A 12,121-nucleotide genomic window follows, 5' to 3' on the forward strand; every position below is an offset into this window, starting at 1 on the left:
GATAGCTGTAAAGAAGCTTCAGCCCCAACTATGCAGACTTAGCTTTCTTTGGAGTTTTCATGCAATAAGCACTCCTGAGGCCTTACTTCGGTTCTGCTCCAACTTTTAATGACCAAAATGCATCTTGAGTAATTATCTACCACCTAATATAATTAACTACGCAATACAATATGTGGCTAATCATAATATTAAGGGTCTGTATTCTATGACTGAAAGCTCCTTTTTAGTCCTACATTCCTAGTGAGTACAATGCAATTTCTTTTATGATTCTGCTTTCTATTTGCTGTAAGAAACATAAAACTGGTATTTCCTAGAGAAACTGAAATTCAACTGAATCTACCGAAGGTACCAGTCAGATACAAGGAGTCTGCTGTCCCCAGCCACATCTTTCCCATTGAAGCTGGACAGTAAATGTTGGTAGCTGGTCATTCATTACAGATGGGGTCTTACTGAAAGCATTTTATCTGAAGGCTTTTATTTACTTGAAGTCTGTCTTTTGGGCTCTTCTAGGTACTAGTAGAGTCTTACAAAGTCAAATTATGCTGGACCCTACACCTGATAAGACATTAACAGTTTTACACATTTTAGGAGGGGATAGGAAGAGGGGAAAATACAGATTGAGTGCAACCACCACAGTAGCTGGAAGTGCCAAATCCCACAAGATCTCCTCGGATCTCACCAATAACAATCAGATTACAAATAAGAAGTAAATCTGTACAAAGGACACCTGCTTTTTATGTTGTGTCCAAGTCCTTGGGAAAGAACAGGCTGCAAGCTGTATAAACTATCCCAACTACATGCAGCTTTAAAATAATACATTTTATGCATTATCATATGAAAAATTAGACAAAAAGGCCTGCCTTACCAGATTATCAAGCATTCGCATAAGAGCTTCGAACTCCTGTTCACCAATCTGCCATTTTGGATGGGATACAGTACCCTCACCTGCTGGAGACTCAGGGGAACGAGACTTGGCTTTGTACTTCCCAGGATCAAGAAGCACTAAGTTGTCAGGTCCACCTGCACTGGCCAGGGTACGTACCTTAAAAACAATAAAGTCATCTTTAAGTTTCTTGTGAGGGATGGGGTGAAAACAACCAAAAAACCCCCTAAAAACTTGGCATAAACCCAGAAGAAATCTAGTTCATTTTAAAGCTAAAAAAATGAATATGCTTGGGTAACAGTCGTCTTAAGTCTTTGAAAATACCTGTCTTAATGGGCAGCATATATCAAATTGATGGTTTTGATACAATACTGGAATATTGTCAGTGAAACCAATTTTATGTCCTCCCACAATATAGTGATATCACACATCATTGTGATAGTTTAGATCAAGAGTTTAACCAGTAAAGCATGCAATTATTACTCTGGAGGTTAATATAGCAGGCTGTATTATTCCATAACATCTTGAAGTTCTTACTTGTATTTCACAGGCAAGCACTAGGTTATGAATATAGTAGAAAGCCTCCTCAACAGTCTCTCCAACTGATACTAAACCATGGTTTCTGAGAATAAGGACCTAGGGAGACATTGAAAGAAAGTTAACACCAGTATGTCAAGTATTTTCTTACTCTTGATTAAAGAACATTTGCTACTGATTAAAGAACATACTTGTCACACAAACACACTGCCCCCCCCTCCTTTTTACTTTGATTCTCGATGTAACTACTGACCTTGCTTTTAGGCCCCAAATTTTTCTGAATAACCACCTTTTCTTCATCATCCACTAAAATACCATGGTAATCATGATAAGCTACTTCCCCTAGAGAAAGTGCTTCAGGTGAAATTGGCAAGAGACCACACTTCATTGCAGAAACCTAAGAAATATTAAAACAACTGATTTGATTTCTTGCAACAGAAAAAGTGAAAAAATACACTGATGAGAATAATAATAAAAATACATTTTTATGTACTATATGAATCTATCTCTACAGGTATGGTACATACATAGTGGCATTATACTCCATCCTCAAAGACTATTTTTGATAACTTTTGGTTTGGATACAAAAGTCACATTGATTTTGGGTCTGTCTCCATATGTCTCTTTTTGCATGACAGCAACATCAGTATAAAAAGACTCAAGAAAAAAACCCAAAGAAACCACCAAACCCCCAAATCAACTCTATGCTTCATTCCTTTCACTCCATTCAGTTACTTCCCCCTCCTGCCCCCATGCCAAAAGAAGAACTTTGGTGACACAGGTAATTCTGCAGCACTACAGGTAAAGTTAAAGAATATTTTTAAAAAGGCTTCTCTGTAATTCACAAGTTTAGGAATTCGATCATTTACCCTTAAAATGGTTGTATTAACCTGATTAATCAATTAATTTAAAAAAAATATCATCAGAATGTGAACACTGAAAGTCACTCTCAAAATATTCCAGAGAGGCAGAACTGACTTGCAATCAGTTGCTCCAAAGAGATATTGGGAAAGTTTCAAATATTTCAGAAAACCTTGATAAACTGTGCTTTACAAAACCAACAAAATACAAATACAAAACAAGCTTTTATGACCCACTGTCAAAAGATCTGGTCTTTTGTGGTAAAGGACACACATAAATGAAATAAATATTTTCCAGTAATAGAACTCAATTTACTATCTGACCATTCAGGTAACAACCCAGTAAGGACAGGTTCTGATTCAAAGAGAACCATATTTGAAGACAGACTAAAAGGCTCTCTGCCCTCCAAAAAGGAAGCAGATCTATGATTAAGGGAACCCATCTATTTTCCCTTTGGGAGGGGTGGGGGAACAGGACACACCCAGAGCTTACCGCTGCTCCTGCTGGCGTGTGGATATGGACAATGCATTTGACATCAGGTCGAGCTGCATAAATTGCAGAGTGCAACGTAAAACCAGCTTGGTTTACTCCCAAGTTAGTGCTTCCACGATCAACCACATCTCCCTGAATATTGATTTTAACCTGGGATTGGAAAGAGTTATTTTCATAATCAAGAGTTTAAAAAACTGAGTTAATTCAGCATCTACCACTGGGGCTCTAAAACTAGTGTCATCATCTATATTTGAAATGCCTAAAGTTCCCCTCAAAAAGCTGGGCTCAACAGCCAGCAGCTTTCAAGGGCATGAGGTCATTCACTGACCAAATGACTCAACACCTCTTTACAGGTAGATCAGCTGGAGGACACCTGGTGGTGAACATGGGCAAAGAAATCTCTCTGAGATACCTCAGCAGTACCAAAACCAGCCATGTTCAATAAAAGTATTTTAAACATATTACACAAGAGTAAAATATTCTCTAGGATAAAACTTAAAGTGACATATATATTCATATATACAAGAATATTTTACAGCTATGTAAATCAGCAATTGCTCACCAGACTAGATGCAGTGACTTCACTATAGAGGAGTCCAAAAGGTACAATAAGGAAGTGCTCTTGCTCAGAATTTACTCTGGCCTAAGGATAAAACAAGAATAAGAGTTACTAGGAAAATTTTATTAAAGCATACAAGACTCCAAACCATTAAAGTTACTTTTACAGCCTGATTAGTGAATGGGCAAGTATGCCTATAACATGCAATGTGACTTTCATGTATGCTACAACAGATAAAGCACAGCACAGTTAATTAACTCATGTTGAACACAGAGATGGCAGGTACATGCCAGAATCCTTCAGATTGGTGGAATTTAGTAACCCCTTATACTCTGTTATAATGACAACTCACCCACTATGGATAAAAGGTACAATACTGAGAGTAATGGGGGAAAAAAGTGAATTGGTTTAGTTGAATGAGTTTACATTTCAACTGTATTTCTACCCTAGTAAAACATAGGGTATGAAATAGAAGGCTGTGAGAAAATGCAAGAATTTGGCCCACAGATCCAAAATATCTTGATGCCAAGAAGGGTTTCATCACGGATGCTGGTTCCTGTGAGACATCTGTGAGCAGCACAGCACACTTGCAGATTTTCTGCCAAGTATCCCAACCTTCACTTATGTTTTTGCTCTCATCTCATTCATACAATCAGGGGTTTATAATATAAAAATAATTTTGGCTTCAAAGCATTCACATCTTGGGATGCGTATCTTAAAATCTGTACAATGAAAAGTACAGGATGTCTAGATAGTTGAGGTGACTCTTGATGGTGAATTATTAGGCTTCCTAAGTTTTACTGGACACATGAGACAACTCCCTACTTCATTATGAGTCTACCCAGCATTTGGGTAGTTTGTATTGTGGTTTTGGGTTTTTTGTTTGGTTGTTGCTTGGGTTTTTTAATTAAAAGTTATTTATGAGTTTTGCATATCCCTGAGATGCAGCTACTTTATGCTGCTTCTGCTTCAAGTCTTCTACTACTTGCAACACTAAATACATATATGCTTTGCTACAGCTCTACTGCAGGGCAAAAAAAAAAATCAAAATAAGTAGTTGTGCAGTCAAGCAAAAGCTTCTAGCATAGCTCTAGTTTCCTTTACAATCAGCTGGGAACATGCTACAGCACAAGAGCCTTAAACTAAAGCAGTCAGTTGAAGTTAACCTGTACTTTTATGAACCACCAAAGTAGTTCTCAATTACAGAAGTGTAAATGATCTAGAAAAATCTCTTAGTTATTTATGCAAGACAAAAAACAGGTATTATTCAAAATTCCCCAAAAGCTAATAAGAAAGCTCAAATGGAAGACAAACAAACAGTGAGACTCACAAACCACTTTGCTTTAGGATTAGATCCAATAAACAGCTCATGCCCTCAAAGCAAACCAAGACCTGGTGAATGATGTCTACCTTCTGTAAACCTGTAATCTCAAATTCTGCCTGACCCTGGAGGCACCCAAGTTTACTCTACATTATTGCACTTGACATGAAAACCCTGGAGGTACCCAAGTGTACTCAACATTATTATACTTGGCATGAAAGCTCTTGATGCTCTGTAATTCTGCTTCTGCATCAGACTGCATCAGTCTGAACAATTCTGCATACAGTAACTGTCAGTGATTGATAAAGATCCAAAAAAAAAACCCAACAATATTCCACCCAACTCCCTGATATGCCAAGATAGGAATTGTGAGAGTGTAGGGTATGCCCAACCACCGCCCTGAAGGGACATCTGCTGAGATAAGGACATTGAGCCATCTCCCAGCAGGACCCCCTTGGGAAGGCAGCTACTCTTCAGTTATGGCGAGAAGAAGACAGAGCCAGAATCCTCTGGGAGACCCTGTGCAGATCCTTTGTAGTCCATTGGCCTTTACCCTCTGACCCCACCCCCTGTATCCCTATAAAGCCAGGCCCCTGCCCCTGCGAGGGCAGAGAGGGCTCGTCCCTGGCTCCCCTTCACCAGAGTACGGACCAATAAAGCTGCCAATAAAGCTCCCTCGTGCGGAACAGCTACACGGGCTTCTCGTCTCTCTTTGGTCTGGCCTGAAGGCTGCCCTGCAGAGCTGAGCTGAAATCACGAGCTGATAATCACTTGTTGGGGTCCCTCCCCCCCACCATGTAGCTCTGGGAGAGGGGCCCCTCTCTGGGGGGAGACACGGGGTTTCCCAGCCCCTGGTCAGCCTCGTTCCCATTGGTTGTTTTGTGTTCCCCTGCGCGGGCAAGGACCCTCAGGCCCCATGACTGAGCAGTTCCTCAGCAGAGCCCCGGCCATGCGGCTGGAGAAATAAACATCTCTGAAACATCTAGAAAGAATCAGTCCATATAAATTTCTTTTCCATGGGCCTCGTTGTTTGATACATCGTGTTACAGAATCCCCACTGTAACAATCACTAAAGAGCTGACAGCTTCTGCACGGGCCCTCCTAGCCAGCAGCTAAGGGAAGACGCCGATCCTCGGGAAGGCAATTCCTTTTGGAACCATCTCTCCGGACAGGTCACCTCCTCCTCGGTCAGAGCTACTGACCCCTAACCAGCTGTAATACGAGAGTATATGCCATTCTCCTTTAATATACAGGCTTATGACCCTCACAGAAGGCTGTTGTACCTTTTCTCCTACTTCACAAGTGCACCGGCACAAGCTTTTAACTTGAATGCAATTATCCAGTAATTACAGCATCCACTCAAAAAAGAGTGAAAACCTGAAGTCAGACACCAGCACTGCATGAAGTGGTAGCATTCACCACATTCCAAAGGGGTGTCTTAGTACTACTTAATAAACATAACAACCTTGTTCTATATCAGCTTCTGAAGATATGATTTTTCATTCACCTTTCAGAATGCTGTTCATTGGAACATATGCAGTTTGTAAAAGACAGGAGAACTATGATTTGGGACTGCTGCTGACAAACCAAGAGCTTTCCAGTACGTCTGCCATTCAGAAGTGTCTAAAACACTTCCAGAATCTCATTTTTCAAGTGCTTTGATTGTCTTCCACCTCAACCAGTATCTCCTCTATTGATATCTGCAATGTGCTCCTCCCCAAAGAAAGCAAACTTGAGGCACTCGACCCCAATCACAAGCCCTTGCCTCAACCCCTTCCCTTGACATGCTGCTCTTCATTACATTTATCTTTTTATCTAAATGTACAAACATTCCCAGGGCTGAACTTCACACTAGAAAGCCATTTCCAAACCTGCTTGCCCAGTAATCTTTTCATTGCATTAATGTCCCTTTTACAAAACCAATCCTCCTGTAACATATGAAAAATCTGGGGGTGGCACAGAGTTGTTTACAAGATCCATTATGTTGGAAATGTTCTCTTACAAAAGGAACCGAATGATCTAACCAATACTGCCTCGATCCTATGCCTGCACATATATCATTTATCATCTTCATCTGTTCACAAATAACGTCTTGAAATCTCAAAAAGCTGTAAAAACAAGATCACCGTATTTCATTCCGACTGCAACTAGAAGAACTGAAAATACATAAAGGACAAACTCTACTATGTGGAATAAAAAACAATTCAGCTCTGTTAGGACAACAATTGACAGGGCTGCACACCACAGCTGTGACTTTACTCATGAGATTCATGTTGATCATTCTTCTGGCGTATAAAACCTCCTTGATTTGACCTCCTTGTCATTATTTTTATGGATGCCAGTGATTACTCAGTCACAAGGAAAATTGTTGGCACGCTGCATTAAGCTGAGTAGCTCGCTCATGTTCAGAAATACTATGGCTTCTTTTTCAGAAAGGCTGGTACCTGAATTATAAAATTCAACTAAATGACTAAGAAGATATTCTAGTACTTAGCAAAAAAAGCAAGAAAACAAAGAAATACAATTATTCAAAGCATTTGAGACACTAAAAGATTGAGTCTTTTGGGAGTCTTAATTTCATCCTAAGAATTTTCATGTACACTCTCTTAAAACTCTATTCAGATTTCGGTAGCTGACATGCAAGTTGAGATGCAATGACAAATCTCTTTACTGTTCTTCTGCTTTCAATACCACTTTGCTCTTCTCGCACACAAAGAGAAAATGACAGATAGGGAAGGGAAGCAATTCTCTTGTATGTTAAAACAATTGGTTCAGTTATTTGTTGATTCAATACTCACTGTTATATGATTGTAAATAAGCTGAGACCAGCCAAAGAGATCTGCTAATCTGTAGAAAGCTGCCAATTTACATCGTAACAACTTCTCCCCTTTCTCGTAAGCGATGGAATCCGATCCCCTCAGATCATTCACTGGTGTTACCATGCCAAGACCTGAAGAGGAGAACGGGTAAAAAAGCACAAGGTGGGTTGCGTTCAGTATCAGTTCAAACCTAGCAACATGCACCACTATTACAGTGGTTGTTCTTACTGGTTTATATGAACATATTGACCTAAGAAATGGACAGCAAATTCTCATTCCTATAATGTAATAATTTATATTACACAAATATATTGACAATCTTGAGCAAAGTTATTCAACTTTGGTAGACTCAACATTCATTTCCTTCCCTACTATAAATTAGTGCTAAGGTCACAGTGCATTCCTTAGCAAAATATTTTTTTCCTCTCTCAAACCAATGATTTGTAAAATCATGTAGATGTAAAAAAATCATGAAGATGTAAAATACATCTTCATAGTTTAAAGACAAAATGTAATCCTAAATATTCCACTTTTTGAGACACAGAATATTCCTGACAAGGATAATTACACACCTAAAAAGATGCACACAGATTCATTTAATTAATAAAAATTAAGTACAAGCTAGAGAGAAGATTATGGTAAATAATACACACTATGCAGTGAAATTAGAAATGTGGTTAAAAGTAACTGTGAAAAAACAGAACCAGGCCATGCTACAGTCAAAACTAAAGATCTATTTTGGAACATAGGCAAGGATTTATTTTATCTTAACACAAAACCTGTGTGTACATGCATTCGCACATTCTGGGTTTTTTCCTTCTTTGTTTTGCTAGCTGATGTTTCTTGTCTAAAGCTTCACTTAACAGGAGAAAGCTGCAAACAGTATTTCAATGGCAAAAATAATTAGTTTCTAAAGACCTTCACTGTTACCAGACTACTAACCAGTGTTTTATTTTCCTGCAGACAAACCATGTGGTAATTAGCAATATTTAAATATTTAAAATTTTTATTAGGACTGACTTATCAGGCTTATTTTTCAATTACGATATCATCCTTGAAATAGCTTTTGATATAAATTATATACATGAATCACATTGCATACCACCGCGGCATTTAGAAACGAATCTATTCATGTGTTCAGTGTTCGTGTGAGCAGAACACAATAGCATTTGACCTTCACAGTACTTTTTATTTCATTCACACTGCCTTCATTTTAAGCCTTTCAAGAAAAGAAAAAAATTAATTCAGCTCTGATCACTGAAGGTGCACTCACTCATGTTTAACGCAGCCATTCCGCCTTGAGGTGCTGCAGGGTAGACATTTGGTACGTGTGTTGTCATGAAATCCGCAATCTGCTGTAAAGCCAATAAACCTGTTGGGTTCTTCCCCTTCTTAAACTGTTCCTGGATCATGGATTCCAATTCTTCACAAAAGGCCTAGTAACAAGACATTGCACGTTGTAATGCATGTTTAAATGAACTTCAGCCTTTCATATTCAGCTTCTATTTAGCACTTTGATGGAACCATCCTACACCTCTTCTGAAAAACACCGCAGGGCAGAATTACTGGTGCATACTGTAACTTCAAAACATTGCTCTCTGGAGCTCCAATTATATGAGTCACTCGGGGCTTTTTTAATGGAAATTCCAGCATTCTCTCTTCAAGTAACACCAAAAGTCTTTGAGCCTGCTAATACGAATTTCTGGAAGGAGGAGAATGTACAATCGACTTGAACACAAAATGTGAAAGTAAAAGTAGCAGAACCAGAAAAGAAAATCTGTCACTGTGGCTCACAGGGAACTGAGCGCCAAGAAGGCATCCAGGAACACAGAAAACAATGAACATTAAATTTCTAAAACCTGTTTAGATGAGGGCTTGTAGGGCTTGTTTATATTTTTCCTGGGGTTTTTTTGTTTGGGTTTTTTTTTAATATATTTTGACTTGGAAGGAAGAAAACAAGTTTTTACCACTGCTGATAGCTCCTGCTTTTGACAAGAAGGCTGGAATTTGTACCAAAAGAGAACTACTGCAATCATTAAGTGATTATTTTTTAGTTAAGTGATTTATTAATATTTTGATAAATCAAATGGGTTGACTTAATAGAAATATTGTGAATGTACCACCACATCTCTATTCCAAATGAAGTTATGTCACGTAATGTTTTGTATCTAAAGTCACCCACTAATCATTACAAATGGAACAAATGTCATTTTGGGAAATCTTGTTTGTGTACTTTCTCCCCAAGGGAACATCTTCAATATTAAATGTCAATCATTCATATTTCATTATTGTGCACCTTTCAGAAAGAGATATATAAAAATATTTCATATGTCCAAATCCCAAAAGAAAAACTGAATACAGGACAGACCTGCCTTGTATAAGCTACTCTGAAGAAAGTCACATTTAAACGAATATATGAAACCAGTGAAAAAATGTCTCAACAAGGATTAGATGGAAAATACGAAAAAAATGTCAATGATTATATAGAGAATTCTGTAAGCCACACTGAAGAGCTGCTTCATGAGTAGACCATAAAAATTCAAACAGATAGCATGAGGAAAAAAATAAGGAAAGGCCAACAAGAAAAAAGAATAGATGGATCTAAGATACCACAAAATTCTCCCAATACTGTACTGCTAGTAAAAATAAAGGTATTAAAGTTGTCACTTTAAAGATGAAGCATTTTTTTTTTCTTACTGGGCTTTGAAGAATCATGGAGACTCTCTTCTTCTGTTCCATCATGTTAAAATCCTGGCGAAGGTCAGGTGCCATATTTCTCTCTCTCAAATATTCTGGATTATTTTCATCAACTCGATCAAAATACCTCTCTTTATGAGGGGCTGTTGTTGGAGGTGGTGAAGTCACCACCCCCACACCAGAATCACCATTCATAGCACAGTTTTAAGGAACCTGTGAAGAAGGACAGAGAAGAGGAATAAACAAATCAAGCAAGGAAAATATTCATGTGTTTCTACTTTCAAAGTAATAGTTCAAATCCATCTAAAATTAGCACATCTTCCCAAATGAGAAACCCTGTTTGTGCGAGTGGAGAGCAACATTCTAGAGTAGGAAAAAGGATCTTAATATACAAGATCAGAAAAGTAGGCTAGCATATGTGAAAAGTCTAATATGCTACATAAGTTCATGCAACACAAAACTAAAATGAGAGCTCCCATTTAAACTAATTTGTTTAAGTTGTCTGGCCAGACTGATATTTAGAAGCATGGAAGTCCTTCAAACCTTCTCAGAGACAATTACAGAAGTTCCAGACATGAGGTCTAAACTCATTGGTTAGGGGCTTTTGCCTTTTCATTTTTTCTTAAAAAGCTAAAGCAGACATAAGAAAAAGAATATTGCATAAATCAGAAATTAAATCATCACTGAAATTAGTATATTACACATGTTCATTAATACGAAGAATCAGCCTCACCAAAACATGCTTGGACTGCCAACACATTTCTGGATACAAACACAGAAATCCTGACTTTGCAACCCAAAGTGTGCTTTTCACATTTATTTTAGGTCCATGCAATAACATGCACATCACTACATTAGCATGTGGTTTTTGGAATCTGGAAAGCACAGACACACACAGCCCTCACTCCCTGATCAGGGTTCCTTTCAGTTTAACATGTTGTAGTCAGCAACTGCCTGCATCTACCAGAAAGGCTGAAAGCTCAGCCAGTATTGCTCATACACACCTCCTTCTTCCACTCACAAGAATTCCTTTGTGTAACATTATCCCAGTTTTCTGGGCACAGTATTACAACCCTCATTCCAAAATCCTTCTCAGAAGAATTTTGAAGCCTTCCACTAAAAAGACAGTTCAATAAAGCCACCCTCACAACACTTTGAGATTCAAGCCTCCAATTCCTGGTCATCTGACATATCAAATTACAACTAAGTAGAAAAGACTGTATATATCTTAAGTAATTATTCACCATCTACATCTATATTAGTAAGTTCTTATATACGTCTCCATTCTTCTGCCATTTTTAGATTTTTCTTAGGGACTCATCTTAAACTGGTTTTAATTTGCTTAGTAATTTATTTGCATGCTTATTAGCTACAACCACTTCAGATGTGTATGCACACAGAAAAGGCAAGTTTACATAAATTTTGAAATGCAGATTATGTTAAACAAAATCATTGCAATGAAGAAAATTATCAACTTCAAGACTCCAGAATTAGCAGATTTCATCCTCTTTAATTCTTACATTAGGAAAGAAGTTTCAAAATTCAACTCATTTCCTATATCAGGATGAACAAACCACTGAACTGAGACAGTTGAACACCATGAGCAAAATAGTCTTTTCCTTGACTCTGCAGAATAGGATACTACTAAGAAAATCTATGTTAGCACTTAAATGCTCAACGATTTCCACCCACTGAGTTACTAAATAAACACACAAAGACACCTCTGCAGTGTTTCAAATACTTAATTTTAAAGTTTAGACTTTAAACATCATGGTTGATTGTTTTCTTTATTTTTTAAATTGCTCGCTTTCCTTCACCCAAGGAGAAAAAGGGTGGAGCAAGAAGAAGTAATGCTTTTATCCGCAAGGGAAACAGTTTAGGGTACTAGACCTAGGAAATTTTAAGCAAGTGAAGGTACAGCAAAGTAGACCTCTCCTTTGGCAGCTTCAGAT

The 12,121-nt window shown here is 38.0% G+C and overlaps 1 protein-coding gene across 13 annotated transcripts in view; it reads right to left on the minus strand.

Moving 5' to 3' along the window:
* The window catches only part of ADD1 (adducin 1), a 63,258-nt gene that overhangs the window by 22,049 nt on the left and 29,088 nt on the right, over positions 1-12,121 (minus strand). For all 13 annotated transcript variants that reach the window (XM_042052860.1, XM_042052859.1, XM_042052856.1 and 10 more), the window contains exons 2-9: positions 10,170-10,382; positions 8,746-8,908; positions 7,452-7,603; positions 3,336-3,416; positions 2,774-2,923; positions 1,674-1,817; positions 1,421-1,519; positions 866-1,042 (exon numbers count right to left, since the gene is read on the minus strand). In XM_042052860.1, coding sequence (XP_041908794.1) covers positions 866-1,042; positions 1,421-1,519; positions 1,674-1,817; positions 2,774-2,923; positions 3,336-3,416; positions 7,452-7,603; positions 8,746-8,908; positions 10,170-10,364 — 1,161 coding nt within the window. In that variant the 5' untranslated portion in view covers positions 10,365-10,382. The remainder of the gene's footprint in view (positions 1-865; positions 1,043-1,420; positions 1,520-1,673; positions 1,818-2,773; positions 2,924-3,335; positions 3,417-7,451; positions 7,604-8,745; positions 8,909-10,169; positions 10,383-12,121) is intronic.

This window comes from Corvus kubaryi, unplaced genomic scaffold (genome assembly GCF_017639235.1).
Source record: "Corvus kubaryi isolate FWS band 111438036 unplaced genomic scaffold, C.kubaryi_AGA036_p1.0 split1-131, whole genome shotgun sequence".
Lineage (NCBI taxonomy): Eukaryota > Metazoa > Chordata > Aves > Passeriformes > Corvidae > Corvus > Corvus kubaryi.